The 17,778-nt window shown below is 45.5% G+C and overlaps 1 protein-coding gene across 2 annotated transcripts in view; it reads right to left on the reverse strand.

Moving 5' to 3' along the window:
- The window catches only part of STOM (stomatin), a 164,820-nt gene that overhangs the window by 20,177 nt on the left and 126,865 nt on the right, over nucleotides 1-17,778 (reverse strand). For both annotated transcript variants that reach the window (XM_085613686.1, XM_085613685.1), the window contains exons 4-5: nucleotides 12,327-12,409; nucleotides 7,354-7,557 (exon numbers count right to left, since the gene is read on the reverse strand). In XM_085613686.1, coding sequence (XP_085469812.1) covers nucleotides 7,354-7,557; nucleotides 12,327-12,409 — 287 coding nt within the window. The remainder of the gene's footprint in view (nucleotides 1-7,353; nucleotides 7,558-12,326; nucleotides 12,410-17,778) is intronic.

Here is a 17,778-nt window from a genome sequence, read left to right on the forward strand (position 1 = left end):
GGCCTGAGCTAGGTCCTGTGTGAAGAGACAAGTGCACCAATCAGTAATGTTTGATGTTGTAACAGCCTTAACATTATCAGTGTAACCCTTGGTACCTCCTTGGGCTCGCACAATCATTGGGGATTCCTCTATGTGGTTGGAGGGCTGTACCACTCAGGTCTATCTATATGGAGAGAGAGGAGGTGGCTAAGCCACACCCCCAATCAGATAGGGCGAGACCAGCCCTACGTTTAGGTTTGACGTGTAATACTGCTTGTGCTGTTCATGGCAAACATATTGTGCTCGATTATTACTCTAAAGGACCTTTGGGTAATTCTCCTCAGCCATTGGTTCCTTTTGCAACCGAACTTCAGCCATGGGCTTGAGACGTTGTCAATCACTCCTTAGATCATCCCACAGGACTTTTTTGCTCTGCCGTTTTTCTATTGGATATTTGGATGTATCCTTCCACCTGCTTTTTAAATCCACCACCAACTATTTTTAATCTTAAATCAGTCGTCAAGCAGCCCAGTTACACCAGAGAACAAGCGCTGATACAAGCATCTGAAATCTGGTTGTTATAGAAAAAGAAGTTGCTTTACTTTCTGTGGCATTTTTTGATGCGACTGTCAAAGCTCACTTCCCAGTGCCCCAGCGCTGATCACCAACTGGTTATTATAACGGTGGCTGTCAATGAACAGAATTCTATATTCTTTCATTTTTTTAATTTTTTTTATTTATTTCCATGATGGCTGCTATCCGCTGCTCTACTTTGTCTGAGCTGGTTTTGACATTATTGACTACGAGGCGTTCCTCTACATCCTTTCAATGCCCGGGGAATGGGTGACACCATCATGGTTTTGTTTTCTTCCCATCGCTACAACTGACACCAACTTGCCCAGATGTGAACACTTCCATCCACCCCCTCAGGAGTGCCTTGAGGAACAGTTCATAGAACCAATCATTATCCATGTGCTCTTTAACCCTCACACGGAGGCTAAAGGAGTAAAACTGGTAAATAACAGAACCATGGTCTACCAGAAGGCAGACCTCCATCTGCAAGTCCTGTTAGTGAAGACTAACTCGCCTTCAACAGGATTATACATCGCAAGCAGGCCTGAAACCGAATCCAATGGAAACCAAAGGCATTCTCTTCCCCAAAAGCAACAAACGGGCATTCTCTGAAAAACTGGAAGAATCTATACTTCAATTTGGTAAACCAACAATGTCACTAGGTGTAGGAAGGTAGGATCCTTCTGCAGGGTTACCCCCACTTTTTGCCTGGTGCTAAACTGTTATTGGCTAGTCTGACAAGGATCCTGCTTATCAGGACCCCAGTCTCCCTGCTTTCTCCCTCAAATTGTTATGACAAGTACTTAGGAACATCCCAGATTGGATACTGGGGTACCCTTATAAGCCCCTAGTATATGGTACGAAGGTACCCAGGGCATAGGTAACCCAGAGGTCCCCCATGGACTGAAGCATGCATTATGCCACCCATGGGATACCATTCAAAGGAACTACAGGTCTGCCATTGCAGCCTGTGTAAACTGGTGCTAGCACCACTTACTAAAGATATAGGTTTCCTATATCTAGGGTCACTGCACTTAAAATCTATAAGTCACCCCTATAGCAGGCCTTTGCAATACTGAAGGCAGTGTGCTTGGTTCTAAGTGTGAGGGTGCCCCTGCATGAGCAGGTCCCCCTACAGAGTCCATTCTCCCGGGTTGTCAGTGAAGCAGCCATATACCATAAAGAGGGGCACCACGTAATTATGCGACGACTATCTCAAATCTGACTGCAACAAATCCTATCATGTTTGTTATCAAACATGTTGGAATCATACCCCCACACCGTAGACGGTGTTGGAGGTATGATTCCAAGCACTGGAATGGTTCTCCATTGTGCTCTCAGTGCTCTCTGTGCCAGTCTTCTATACCCGGACAGCACAAAATGGTTGCTGCTGACCAGAGACCCGATTCTGCCCTCCTGCTTTTGAGCCAAGTTCAAACAGGGGATGGAAGAACAGAAGGCATCCTGTCACAGGGAGGTGTGACCACCTCCCAGACAGGATTTAGTGTATTGGGGCCGGGTGGGTGCGCTTGCCAGCCCCACCAAGTCTGCATGAGGGGCACATTTGGTGCCTCCTTGCATAGTCCACTTCAAACCAGCTCTGGGAGCCCTTGGCTCCCGTTCTGGCACTAAACTGGACAAAAGACATGGGAGTAACCTCCCCACTGTCCACTCCCTCCACTGGGAGTGAACCTTAAATCATCACAACCCCAAGGGTACTTAAGGGTACCCAAGGGTACTTAAGGGCTTACCTGTGGGTGGGTCCCTAGGTTCGTCGTGGGACAAGATTCAGATGAGACACTAACGTCTGGGCACACTGGACTTCGTTTGGGCTCAACTTCATCTCCCTTCCAGTCAGCTGCATCATCTGTACCCGTGCACCATACAGGAACCTTCCAAGGCCTGTGCGCGTCAAAGACATCTCAGGGAATCTCCCGTGAAGTGAAGGTGTCACTTCCCTGCATTCGCAGGCACTGCAACTAAGTGGACCGGTCTGCTGATCCTGAGCTCCTCCGGATTCCGAAAGGTTCTGCAACACAGGTGGGGGTTCTCCAGAGCTCTCGAGGTTTGCACTGTCCTCTCACCAAGTTTGAGGCCAGTATCCCTTGTGGGGGCTGCACTGACCGAACCCCTGTGCACTGTACACTGGCATCTTGTTCGGGGGTTTTTGACGGGGAGACGCGTGGGTCCGATCTTCCTCTCGTCTGATCTGCCTCGAGTGCCGCGGCGTGGCTTTTCCTGATCACCGAGATGGCTGATAAGCCCGCCGGACCCATGGCTGCTTTCCCCCTATGAGACTGCTGCCGTGCTCCTGTTCTTCCCTGGACTTCCGATGTGTCATGGGCGATCTCCCACCTCTTGACTTCCTTCATTGTGTGTCTGGTATGTGCCCCCTCTCAACCCTGCTCGTGGGGTAGGTTTTTCCTTTTTGGGAACTTTTCACCCAATTTGAATTTGCCCGCAATGCCGCCATTTTTGATTGCGAGGTACCTGGATCCGGGTGACTGAAGCCGCCATCTTATGGTCTCGTCATTCCCCTGAACTGACTCTTTCTCCTGATCAGCGCCTTGTTCCACCTATGGTCCTGTTCTAATCTGCATTCGCCTCCCCTCTTCCGCTTCACCCTTTACCAGTCCTTTTCCACTATATGTAACGTCCTTACAACTGATGTCATTTTGTTTCTGATGTAACTTTGTAACATTACGCAACTCATGTAAAGCACTCCGATACCTCCGGGTCTAGCCAGCGCTATATAAAACTTACCAAATAAAATAAAACTGTGTCAACTTGCAGTTGCAAAGTCTTGTTGGGTTCCTTCTAGCAAGATCTTCGTCCTCCAAGTAGCCCCAATCTCAAGCACCTCCAGTGACCTAAAGTCTTTGTCCACATCGCATTGCTTGCACCGTGGCCTGCATCTTTTGGTGAGCTGCTCGAGTTCCTCTTTTGACTGCAGAGCCTCCGGCCTGTGGGTCCTGTTGAGGGTCATCTTTGCTTCTCTTCGGCTCCTCTGATTGCTCGGGCCTGCCCTGACTCCCCTGCTTGTGGTGAGTCCCCTGTACCTTGTTGGTTCAGACATTGCACCTTCTTTGACTTCTGCATGTGTTGCACTTGCCAAGGCTTGTTGGTGCTCCCGCCGGACACCGATCTCTCAGCACTCAACATCCAACATGGGGCAGCTTATGCATGGCTTATGCATGGCTCATGGTCTTCCTCAGCGTCGCCTGGTCCTCACAGCTGCAGAGACAAGGTTATCGTCAACTCTCCTGCAACACCAGACCTTGGTGGCCATTCGTCTTCCAGATCTCCTAGTCACTCCTGAGTGACATAGACTCTGTCCCCCTCTGCTTGCAGGTACCTCAACTACAATCCACCTTTGGATTCCACTGGACACTTTCTCCTTCTTCAGCAGTGGCACTTTCTTAAAGTCCTCCATTGGGTTTGACTGCGGTTTCCGACACCACTTCACACCTTCACGCCTAAGCATCCGGCTTCCCTGGTGTTGGTAACTTGGTCCTAGGGTATCCACGGGTAGGATGGCTCTTCAACCTTCTGTCTTCCACAGGGTTTCTTTAGGGTCCACTGGGAAGGGTCCTTTTTCTTTTAAACTCCAACCGCAACGACTTACATGTTGATTTGTAAGGAGAATGCGGTTGTGTTCCCACACTGCACACAATATCCGTGGGGCTCCTAGTCTCTCATCTTGGGTGGTTCCTTGGGTCCCCAGCACTTCTATGTCCACTTTAAACTGTCTTGACTCGAGTCGTGGTTCTTATACCACTTTATTAGTATATGGTTTGAGCCCCCCCAGGGGTCCACTGTGTATTTCATGCTATTTACTAGAATTCTTTGTATAGTATTGAGTGCATTGTGTATATCTCCGTGTAGGAGAGATCTACACGTATTAGAGAGTATTATAATAAATACCTTGTGTGGTTCTTTTTGATTTAATATATACCTATAAGATTGCATTCTAGTAAAACTAGCTGTTTTACACACCTTCTGGACTAAGCCTGAAGGCTTCTCTCCACAGCTAACACTTAGAGAGCTTTCTATGGTTGTCTAAAACCTCCTAAATCACCATAAGGGGTGCCTGGACTGGTGCAAGGTGTCTACTTACATAAGTGTACATCATATACCAGGCCAGCGTCTCTCACTAGGCTCGTCCTCGGCAGCCGCATCGCCTTCCAAACCCGTATCTTAATGGAACCTCAGGCTGCCTAACATCACATAACCTTCCTCGGCAGAACAAGACAATATCACCGCATTGCTTCCTAGCTAGACCTGCATATTATCAGTCCCAATCCATTATGCAGGGCTATTGGCATCTCTTTAGCACACACTTTCATTAGATATAATAAATGAAGATGCTATGTTTCACGAAACACTTTATTTAACTAATCAAAACCAAGTTCACATGTCCAAAACACAGCATAGTTTAAAAGATGGATTGAGGTTTGGAGACTCAACATCTTTGTGATTCTCCAGCTCCCCAACAACAAATCTGGGACAATCTATCTAGCTTTCAGAGAGAGGATGTATATCCATCTCCTCTAATCTGTGTCCTAACTCAATTAGGGAAGGCTTTTATGGTTTCCCGTTCCTCTTCATCACTAGAAATCAGAGTGAGTCACCACTGAATATTTTTAAGATGAAGCCTACTAACAGCACAGCTGTCTGGTTGCTAAAGACTTCTTGGGGACATTCCGGAAGCTGACCTAGAAATGCATTCCGCCCATTACTTACCAAATGCTTTGTGCTTTATAGCTCACATTTGCTTGCTTTCCATTGGCTGGTTTATTTGTTTTAGACTGTCTAGCAGGTCTTTGCCCCTCCCGTGGAGCATAGCCTGTTTACCAGCGCTTTGACCGGTTCCTTGTATCTTTCTATTAGTGCTCGCTTTCTTTAAACAGGCCATTAAACGTTGTCATTATCTTGTCATATTTGCAGTGCACTGAAAGACAGAGGTCAAATGTCAGGTTCTGTCTACTGCAGGAGCATAGTGTTCACTTTCCTTTTTCTGACTTGAAAGTGAGAGGATTTATGTGACAGTGTGGGTGTGTGAAAGGAAAGATTTTTTCTAGAATTTAAATGTCTGTAAATGAACTGTGCAAATATTTCAGAATTAGAAAAGCACAAATTAGTGCTTTTTTGTAATTCTGAAGAGTGCTGAAAACAAATATTTTAATATGATCAAAATAAATCAGTACACAAGGTGATGCCATATCCACACATTATCATTTGTGCACTGTATAGTTTTCTCATTAAAACGGTACGTCTGTGCAAATGTAACGGTCATTTCAATCGAAAATGTGTTGCCTGTAATACCAGTGCGCTATCACACCATTCGTTCTCCACTCCACGACACTCTACTCCACTCTATGTCCCTCCACTCTATGACAGTCTCCTCTATGCCACTAACTTTTAGCCATGCTGAACAGCAGCCACATTGATGTACATGGCTAAAACACATTAGCAAAGCCAGCCGTGCTTGCATCGTCAAACCTATTGGTTTTGCCAACACTTGCTCTAATAAGTAGGCAGAAAATGTGTGAAACAATGTAATTATTAAATATGAATGACAGCATATCAAATACAATGTAAATTTAAATATGTTATTTTGTATGTAGTACATATGTAAAGAGCTCAGGTATACTGGATCATCCAAACTACATGTATTGGTGTGTGAAGTGCCAAAGTTATTTTTCTCGCAACCTTCATGAAGTGCTATGGGAACCTTTGCAGCTACAAAAAGTTGCAAAGTGTTACACTTTCCCATCATTTTGTACAAATCACAAATGTTGTAACAAATTTAGGTTACATGCATTTTTCATCTGACTTGATCTGAATAGATTGAAACTTGTACTGCAATGCAATGGAAATGATCTTGCAGTGTGCAGAAGAGCTTGCAAGGTAAGATGGATTTACCTAACCTAGGAAATCTTTGCAAACTTCACAAATCGGAAAGATTGGGAACATTGCGAAACTTAGCAGGCATGAAAGGTAAACTTTGCACATCAGTAAGAACGACAGATGTCCATTGTTCAGCACTTCGCTACCAATGTGAGACATACCTTGCTGGTCAAATAAAAGGAGCGCTCTCTTAAACCAGATCAGGCACTCTAAATATGACCGTAGCGCAGCATGAACCTCAACTCACCAAAATATGAGGGGTAGCAGAAGTTTCCTTTGGCCTTCAATTTCAATTCCACACAATCTTACACATACACACATATTCACACTTACACACTCTTACATAAACTCACACTCGCAAGCTCGCACACAACATACATTTCCCCAAAACATTTTTTACTTACCTCAACTGCCAGGGAAGATCATACTCCAGCTAATTAGACTCCTTTTTTCCACTAATGTTGAATAAAATTTCATTATTCACTATTTCTGCAATAAGAAATTGAGAGAAAACAAAGCAAGTAGAGCCCCAACCGACGTCTATAATGACAAGCTGCCCCTGAGCTCCTGGCACAGATGTGGTCCCCTCTGAGGTCAGGGGTTGCCAAGACAGTGCCAGGGGTCGCTAGGAGAAAATTGGGGGTCCCAGCTGCGACCCCTAAATGACGTTCATGTAGATCAGACTCCATGCGGAGGAGTTTAGATTCAGCCCAAGCAGGGGGTCCCTGGCAAAGGTGGGCAACCTGCTGTCACAACACAGCGTTTAGGTGTCATGGCGAAGGTTTCTAGGAATCCAGACAACGCTTCAGTCGCTCACAGCCCAGAGGATGACCACATAGGACCACATCGGAGTTCTCCTGGTGCCCCTTACTGTGTTAAACTGATACATACCTGCATGTTGTGGGCAATCTCTTCCCTGTCGGACAGTATCTGGGACAGGTTCTTGGTTCCCAGAACATTCCTCAGCGTGGTCTGTGCCAGCAGCCGGGTGGCAGAGTCGGCATTGGTGATGTTGGCTACAGCCAAGGTGGCATTTTGGACACGGTAGTAAACCACACCATCCACACTGACCGTGACAGAGTCTTTAGTGAGAATCTGGAGGGGGGAAATTAAATATTCAGTAATTCAGAAGTTACTGTCCATCAAAAATACCTGGAAAGGTCAGTTACACTATCAAATAACAGTTGTATGACTTTTCAACGCATTCCGTTGTAACGCATGCCTTTACCACGCATGCGTTACAACGCGAATGCCATCACCACGTATATCCTTTACCACAAAAATGCCTTTTACACGCATACTTTTACAACGATTTTTGTTGTTAAAATAAGCATGTTAATGGCATTTTCATGTTAAAGGATATCACCCTAAAAATGTACCCCTTAAATTTACCCCTGTGCGACACCACCTCCTCATTCCCCCTCACCTCTCCTCGATCTTCCTTGATGACATTGCACGTCGCTAAGAGGAAGCAGAAGTGTCCTTTCGTTTCCTCTAACGACGCCGATTGCCTCCACATCTCTTTCTTTAAATGACGGAAACAGGTGCGTATTTAAAAAAATTTATTTTGGGGGTTCCCCCCCCCCCCCCAAGCCCCCTTTTTTAATCCCACGCTTTTTTTGGGGGGGGGGGACCCTCCAACACCCCTTTTTTAGGTCTCGCCTGAGCTATCGCGTAAGCGATGCTCTGCGAGACTTATTGTTATTGAGTGGGCTCCAAAAAGTGCTGCCAGGCCAGCCTAGCGATACAGTGCATGTGCGCGGGCGCGCGCGCGCTTGACGCGTTTACTTTCACTTTGGCGGCCGCACGGCTGCTTTGAAGTTTGATCGCGATCGCGATCACTTTCGCGGACGCACGGCCGCCCTGGAAAAACTCCCAGCCATTGATTTATTGCTTTTCATAAACAAGCCCTCCACTTTAGAGGTTTCTAATTCATGAGAGCATGCAATCCATGTATAAAGACTCATCTTTAATGTACTTATTACAGGCAAGTTGTAACATCTGTAGTCACCCGTAATAATGAAATAACATTGTAAATTACTGAAGTAAGATATTACAGTTCAGTTTTGAGGAAGCAAATTCCACAACTGGCTATTATGTGCATTTAGTTAACACTGGAGAGAAGTAAATACAATGTTTCTAGTGTATTAAATATAATGAAGGACTCATAGCTGAGATGGGTATGCCTAGTCAAGTTTCAGTCACACTTCAAATGCTTGTGAGATGCAGAGCACACTCTCATGTTTTCTTTTTCTCTGCCTGTGCATCAAGAATCCTAGAACATGACCTTTAGTTTTCTATTTAATATACAAAATTCAATTAGCTCTTCAGTGCAGCTTGCACTGTAATCTTTTAAGAAATATCATTTTCTGGTCATGTTGTTCCCGAGGAAAGGACGGAATTCAACTGCATACAATTGAAGGCAACTTCCTTTGGCTGAAAGGAGAGGCTGTTTATATTGTTGAATGTGCTTTTCTTCTAAAGGATCATTGAATAGATGTAGGGCAAGAGTCGTTTTACCATGTAATGTGTTTGGTTTTCTGTTTTGCTATTGGTTAATAATAGGCAACTTTTATGATGAACCATAGTGACTGCAAATTCTCTTTCTACAAATGTATAAAAACTCTCCTTTTATAAGACACGTTCTTTCCCAGTCCCCTTAGAGAGCAGACTCCACGTTAGTCTGTTTAATGATTTGTACTTAGAATATTTTCTCATGTTCTTCCCTCCTGCCGTTATTGAACAGTCTATAGTTCTTTGACTATGATTGGTTATGTGAAAGGCCATATTTGGTTCTGCATATTGACAGATTGGGGCTCAGCTTACACTGTCATTGCCGATTTACATATAATTGCATTTAGAGTATTTTGAAATGATTGACTAACCATTGATTTTTGTCTTCTGTAATGATTCTTAAACTTTAATAAACCGTTGTAGTTTGCAAACCTGAACCTTGTCTTGTGTGGATTTTAATTACTCACAAAGAGGTCCGATCCATAAATCGGCCCTTTTCATACTAAAAGGACTGGCTGTTATGACGTCATAACGCCACCTAGCAGAGCCAGCATCCTATGCGGAAGACAGGTCAAAGAGCATGAGTTCAGCTGGCGCTGGAAAGAGGCATTACAAGAACTCGTTTTTTAGGTCTCGCCTGAGCTATCGCGTAAGCAATGCTCTGCGAGACTTATTGATATTGAGTGGGCTCCAAAAAGTGCTGCCAGGCCAGCCTAGCGATACAGTGCATGTGCGCGGGCGCGCGCGCGCTTGACGCGTTTACTTTCACTTTGGCGGCCGCACGGCCGCTTTGAAGTTTGATCGCGATCACTTTCGCGGACGCACGGCCGCGTGTTTCAGTTAGCGTCACTGTCACTGTGTCCTGCACTCTCTCCTACAACTTTTCCACATGCTTTTCACTCCCCATGGCTGTTACTCTGCTTTGCTTTTAGGGCTGTTTAAGCCGCTCATGTACCGCACACATATGCTACTGACCACGATCCAATCACAGGTAGCGCCGCAAGGCACAGGTCCCTGGAAAGACAACTGACCTGTGACCTGTTGCACATAGGCAGCAAAACTTATCATTATTTCACATTCAAAGGCTTTCATTAAAATATTGAATAGAAGAGCATTACAACTCATTGGATGTAATGTCATTAACTAATAAATTAGGTTTTGCTTATTATGCTCACTAGCCAACACAAAAATCATTACATAAAAAAGTGATTTAAGATTAATCATTTTCGATCACATATGCATGTACTCTTAAAACAATATAGTTTCCATAATATCATATTAGTCTCAGCACCCTTGGCAGTGTCTGCACGTACACCAGTATCAGGCCTCACTCATAGACAGACTACGTGGGTGACGTGTAGACCTCGTACGTGGCAATGCATTACACAGTATCGTGCAATCACACACTGCGCTTGCCATACGTGAAGTCAAAGTAATACAACATTCTGATGCACGTGCACCACTCACCTGGCTCAAGCTGCGAGCACCCAATCAAATTAAACAACGATGCCCCCTGCAGCCAATGCAGGCCCCATTCAGTATAAAGCCTATGGATTTCTGTGGCATATATAGGAGTCTCGAGGGCCCTCGTCCTATTCTGCGGGGGGCGGGGGGAGACAGGGTGAGGCAACACATTTCGTATTACGTAACCATGGTGATGCCTTATCGATATTTGTGCCTTATATGAACCCGTGATAAATTAAGAATGAACTTTTTTTAAACCCGGCCTTCTGGTAATACAGTGCTACATTATAAAACACACAACAGTATTAGGCACACAACATTAAACACACATAACAGTATCAGAGGTTTCGTGGCTGCACGTCTACTCTACATCTGAGAATATGTGTGATGGTTAAAATGTTTCCTAAAATAACACTCAAAATGTACGCATCCCGTTTGTATGAATTTCGGGGCATTCTTTAAAAGAACCTATACTAATGGACTGTGCCATGCCATCTCACACATGCGTAATTGTTTTAAGTTTTACATAGCGCGAACTCGACCCGAAGGTATTGGAGCGCTTTACCTGAGCACCCGTTACATTACACAAGGACACATTAATTTTAGGTAGGCATGGCGAGCTTCAGTGATTTGTCCAGAATCACAGGATGCTGAGCCGACGCCAGACTCGAAACCTGGTTACCCAGCTCTAAAGTCGGCAGCTCTGGCCGTTAGGTGGCACCGGACCCAGCGTTCCCATGGGGAACACGGATGCTAATGGCGCAGGGCACAGCGTTCCCATGGATAACGCAGATGCCACTGTTCACATAGACAACATGCGAACTGCGAGGAGGCAGCAAGCGTTGCATTTTGCATAGGTTTCCATTGACAGCAAGGAATCCGTTTCCATTTATCATTCAGGAAGCACATAAAAACAAGCATTGGCATAGCCAATAGGTCTCGCTTTTGGGACCTTATAAGTATTTAGTTATGCAACTGTTGCATGGCTAAACACTTATAAGGTCCCAAAAGCGAGACCTATTGGCTATGCCAATGCTTGTTTTCTTTTAACTTTAGCACACATGCCTTTACTACGTATCTCGTAGTAAAGGTACGCGTGGTAAAGGCTATTCGTTGTAACCACGCATGCGTTGTAATGCATGCGTGGTTATGGTTATGCGTTGAAACGGCCGCGTTGTAGTGGCCGTTTCCCTCAAATAACCAGGACAACTTCAAATGTAGCCTAGTAAGGTACACTGAAGCATCTTAGGAACAAAATGTTCATTCAAAAACTCTAGAATTATCATGCAGAGTAAATGCAAATGTTGATACGGTGCTCTATATATGGAGATGAACACCAGCATCAAACCTCTGAAGGTGCTCTTAACAGCTGCAGGTATGAGAGAGGCACTGGCACACTGGGAGGTGAGTTCAGGAACACACAGGTTGAACAAGTGGGGCAGCCAGGCTTGGATCTCAAAGTCCACAACATAAGCAACAATATGCCATACAGGAAGTACATCCGTTTTTTGGCGGGAAACATTGTTGTCATTGGCCTGTACAGACTCATTAAATCCAGGAACCGTGCAGGAGAAGGTAACAGGGCAAATAAATTGGTAAATGAAAAATGCCAAGCCTGCAATGTTCTGTGTTTACTCCATACGTGCACAATAACTCACTCTGGACACAAGGGGTTGTAGAGTTTATAGTGTGAAAGGATTCTAAAACAGTTTGTGGTGCTCACACACTGCATTCTTGTACAAGTCAGACCTGCCTCTAGGAGGGTGGCCTTTGCAGACTGTATTTATAGGTTGCCAGCAGTATTGAGTTGAACATCATAGCCAGCAGTTTATAAACCCCATAACCCGCATAGCGCCCACAGTAGGTGAGTCTAGGCTCATCTGTACCTCTTGTGGCGGAATGTCAAACGAAATTGTTCTCATGTCCACTTTGATAAAGTTGTCGGTGCAGGGCAGGATGAAGAACAGACCTGGGGATGGAAGAAAGAAAAGGGATGGTAAAAGATGGTGCGCAGAGTGCGTGCTCAGTTCCGTGTTATGTATAGCACAAGTCTGGTGTTAATTTTTATAATCTATACTTGCTTATAGGGGCTTTAAGCCAGTTGTCTCCGTCTGGTCTGCATCAGTCTCAATCATATTTTCAGTAGGAGTGTCATCATACCTTGATTAGTGTCAATCATATTTTCAGTAGGAGTGCCAATCATATTTTTATTAGGACCATCAATCAAATTTTCAGTAGGAGTGTCAATCATATTTTTTGTAGGAGTGCCAATCATATTTTCAGTAGGAGTGTCAATAATATTTTCAGTAGGAGTGTCAATCACATTTTTAGTAGGAGTGTCAATCATAATTTTGTTGAGTGTCAATCATAATTTTGTTGAGTGCCAATCATATTTTTGTTGAGTGTCAATCATATTTTTGTTAGAAGTGTCAACCATATTTTTGTTAGGTCCACCACAGCAAACGGAAGGGGACACAGGTTCAGCACAGATTTCCAACAGCGGCTTACTTTCTGAGAGGGGCGGCGTTCTGCTCTGGCACAATGCACACCTCCACAAAAAAACAAGCCACTTATACCGTTCAGTTTTAGATAAAAGATTTCACAAAAACATTGGTAGTGCCAAAAGTCGGCAGCCAACGCCAGAAGATCTGGCTTTGTTAATGCTGGTTTCTTTTGGGAGCTCGCTCTGCCCCGAGGCCATTTGATGCATTCTGCCTACAATAGCCTTAACAAAGCAAGGACTCTCAACAATAGCGCCTTAGGTGCAATAGGGGGACAGAGCTTTAAGTGGCACTAGACGATAAAAATATAAATGTTTTGCCATCACTGCTTTTTAGTTAACTCTTTTTTTTATATCAGCATTCAAACAGGACAGTGAAAATATCTCCATGAGATGTTAGAGGACAGAATTATCAGCACCAACATAGGGTAGTAAGCGCTACATAAATGTTACTACAGAATACATACAAAGGGGGCTTCTGAGATCTAAAATAAAGCTGTGGAACAGAGAGGAGGAGGATATGAGAGCCCAAGAGATTGCCCTGATACGCTAAAAGTGCACATAAAATGTTGCATAGGTTCTGCCCATATGTCACCATCCGGTTTACAGGGTGTGCTGTTATGTATGCAGAATGCTCCTTAGAACATCTGGCTATTAATGTACAATATAGCAGCCTACATTCAACGGAGCCTTCCAAACACTCGCCACAAACAGTAATCACAGCTGTGACACAGGTGGCAGTGCATCACTTTACAGGGCAGTGAACACAACAGAACACCTGAAATACACTTTCTTACAAACACCACAACAAGGAAGGCCACAAACAAGGCATCCCGTTGCTATGTATCACACAAAGAGCAAACTGTCGACAGGAGGGTTGAATTGTATAATCCAGGACAAGGGTGAGGGGTCACGCCATTGCACTATTCTAAAACCCAGCAAACTCCCCCTTATATGCGGCACATGATGTATAAATACATTAATCACTCCTCGTTCTGGCGTAGAACAGATCCCAATGAGAAGACGAGATGAACCAAGATAAAGTGCTATAGGGTGGACACGGACGGGTCAAGAACCGATTAATACAACATTGCTTCATACTTTAGTTCAGGATCCAGCCAACCAGCGGGCTCATATATCTGACCTCACTCCAAAAGATGCAGTCTAGTCTGATTAGCCAACCAAAAACCACCTACATGAAGGAACACACGACCCTAGGACTGACCTTGTTCTTCTGTATGGGAAGAGCAAAGCACACAGTACCACGAGCCTCAATTTAAAACTTAGTGATGGTGCCTAGAAGAGGTGGTCGTGCTTCTAAGGTTGCTTGTCAACCATGGTTTGACCGAGCTTTGGGCTGTACATTTGAGAAAGGTGGTAAGGCTAATCCGGTGATTTGTGGATAACCTCTACTGTATTATAATGAAACATGGTGGAACTAGGATGGATGATGGAACGCTAATTACAGATGAAACATGGTGGAACTAGGATGGATGATGAAACGCTAATTACAGGCGAACCATGATGGAACTAGGATGGATGATGGAACGTTAACTACTGACAAAACATGGTGGAGCTAGGATGGATGATGGATCGCTAATTACAGATGAAACATGATGGAACTAGGATGGATGATGGAACGCTAATTACAGATGAAACATGACGAACTAGGATGGATGATGGAACGCTAATTACAGACGAAACATGATGGATGATGGAACGCTAATTACAGACGAAACATGATGGAACTAGGATGGATGATGGAACGCTAATTACAAACAAAAACATGACGAACTAGGATGGATGATGGAACGCTAATTACAGACGAAACATGATGGTACTAGGAAGGATGATGGAGCACTAATTACAAACAAAAACATGACGAACTAGGATGGATGATGGAACGCTAATTACAAACGAAACATGATGGAACTAGGATAGATAATGGAACGCTCATTGCAGACGAACCATGATGGAACTAGGATAGATGATGGAACTAGGATAGATGATGGAACTAGGATAGATGATGGAACGCTCATTGCAGACGAACCATGATGGAACTAGGATGGATAATGGAATGCTAATTACAGATGAAACATGATGGAACTAGGGTGGATAATGGAAGGAAAATGCTACTTACCAGTATGCATCTGTTTTTGGCATGTAGAGCTGCAGATCCACACACTATGCATAGATCGCCATCTGGTGTTGGGCCCGGATGTTTGCACTTGTTTTTGACTTGGAAAAGTCTTTGGAAGTCACAAGATAGGCGACTCCTCCTTTGGACAATAGTGCACATGGGCATCGGCTCCATCTTCAGATTGTTTTTCGTCAGCAGGGAAATGATGGAGCTTTGTGAGAAACAGATACGATGCCCATGTATGCTGTAACTAAATAAGATAGTATTGGAACAGATAAAGGTAGCCGGGGAGGCGGGTGGGCGTGTGTGGATCTGCAGCTCTACATGCCAAGAACAGATGTTATGTTATGTTACTGCAATTTATATAGCGCAACAGCTGCCCCCGCAAATGGACGTCCCGGCGCTGACAGCAGAACAACTAACACAGAGGTAGAGGCAGGCTACACGGTGGGAAACAGGTAGGTTTTAATGGCCTTCCTGAAAGCCAAGTAGTTAGTGTGGCTCTGAATGTGGATGGGCAGCGAATTCCAGAGGTGGGCTGCCCTGCTGCGGAAGGAACGGCTTCCTGCCTGCACTCTCCGAAACCTTGGAACCCTCACCCGGTGCTGGCCTAATGAGCGGAGCTGGCGTGTGGGGACGTAGGGGGTAACTAAGTTGGCCAGGATACTGGGGGTGTTGAGTTTTAGGGCTTTAAAAGTGATGCAGAGGGCCTTAAATTTAATTCTCCTACCCACCGGCAACCAGTGTAGCCGGTGGATGGTGGCTGACACTGGGCAGGACCTCCTCAGGCCAATCACAGATCTGGCAGCTGCGTTCTGAGCCCGTTGGAGCCGCACAATCGCGGCCTTATTTGCCCCTAAATACAGAGAGCAGGCATAATCCAATCTGGACATTATAGATGCCTGAATGATGGTCTGATGCGTGGGTGGGTCAAAAAAGCCCAATAGGGGTCTGAGCCCCCGTAGAAGCCCAAAAAAAGTCCCTGCTACCTTTTTGGTTTGGACTTGGTTGCTGAGGGATGAGTCCAACCATACCCCAAATTTTTAACGGCCTGCTAGGGAGGGGGGGCGCTACCTAGGCTTTCTGGCCACCAGAGTTCGCTCCACAGACCATGGTCCTTCCCCACCAACAACACCTCAGATTTACTGGCATTCAGCTGGAGGCAGTTGGCGGTCATCCACTCAGCGACCACCGGCAGGTCGCCCCGAAATTTCAGGGTGTCCCTCTCGGTGTCGCTTGAGAGTGCCACCACCAGCTGAGTGTCGTCGGCGTAGGAGACCATGGTCAGTCCCCTATTTCTAGCCACCGTGGCCAGTGGTTGGACATAGAGATTGAATAATAGGGGACTGAGGGAGGAACCCTGTGGGACATCTTGTTTAATGGGGTGTGTGCCTGAGGCAAAAGGGGGATCAGTGACCACAAATGACCTCTCGCTGATCAACGATGTGAGCCACTTCAAGGCCAGGTCGACAATCCCCGCCTCCTCCAGGCGTTGTAACAGGATGGCATGGGACACTGTGTCAAACGCGGCACTGAGATCCAGAAGGATCAGTGCCGACGTTTGCCCAGCGTCTAGAGCAGACCAAAGATGTTCTGTCAGAGCCAGGAGGGCAGACTCCGTGCTGTGGCCAGGTCGAAAACCATTCTGGGAGGGGTCCAGCGTGTTGTTCTTGGTCATGAAGTCTGAGAGGAGTGAGTTGACATGTGCCTCCGTGATCTTGGCTATCCAGGGGAGTAAGGAGATGGGGCGATAGTTTTCAGGCTTGGCCGGGTCCAACAGAGGTTTTTTAAGTAAAGGTAGCACCCTGGCCTGTTTCCACGTCTTGGGCACAATTGCTGTGGAAAGCGATATGTGGATTACCTGCCTCAGGGAGGGCATAATCGCGGGAAGCACCTTCCTAAATTGCTCTGGTTTAAGAGGATGCATACTGGTAAGTAGCATTTTCGTTAGAGGCATATGAGCTGCAGATCACACACTATGCATAGATTGTATAGCAGTACCCATCCCTAGCGGCGACCACCAGTATCTGCTGCAGTAGTTTGAAATAATGTTTTGAGTACAGCCTGGCCCACACTAGCTTGCTGTTTTGTTTGCACATCTACACAATAGTGCTTTGTGAACGTGTGCGGTGTAGACCAGCTGCTTTGCAGATGATATCTAAGGGAATATTTCCTAAAAATGCCATTGAAGCCCCTATCTTTCGGGTAGAATGGGCTTTAGGGGGAACTGATAATGTACGTTTTGCTTTGTGATAGCAAATCTGTATGCATTTGACAATCCATCTTGCTATCCCAGATTTTGATAAGGGGTTGCCTTTATGTGGTGGTGTAGGAGAGTAGGGTCTGCTATCCTATGGTCACCCCAAATTTTTGCTTTTTGCTTCACTGGTTTTTGACATATTGAGGCTGTGGGCCTGCCAATCAGACCCCCAGCCTGCTGTTCTCTCTACTAAATTTACACTATGCACCCTAGGTGCATAACCAATTGGAAGTGGATCACCCTGTGAGCCCCTGTACCAGTGTACGCTAGGTACCCAGGGCATTGGTGTATCTAAGGCCTACCAGGGGCTGAAGCATGTATTATGCCACCCCAGGCTTGGCCTAACAAATTTGACATAACTGGCTGATCACTCAGCTGGGGTAAGTTGGTGTAACCACCTCTTACTTAGGTGTAGTATACCTATACCTAACCTTAAAT

This window comes from Triturus cristatus, chromosome 1_2, assembly GCF_964204655.1.
Source record: "Triturus cristatus chromosome 1_2, aTriCri1.1, whole genome shotgun sequence".
NCBI classification, from domain to species: domain Eukaryota; kingdom Metazoa; phylum Chordata; class Amphibia; order Caudata; family Salamandridae; genus Triturus; species Triturus cristatus.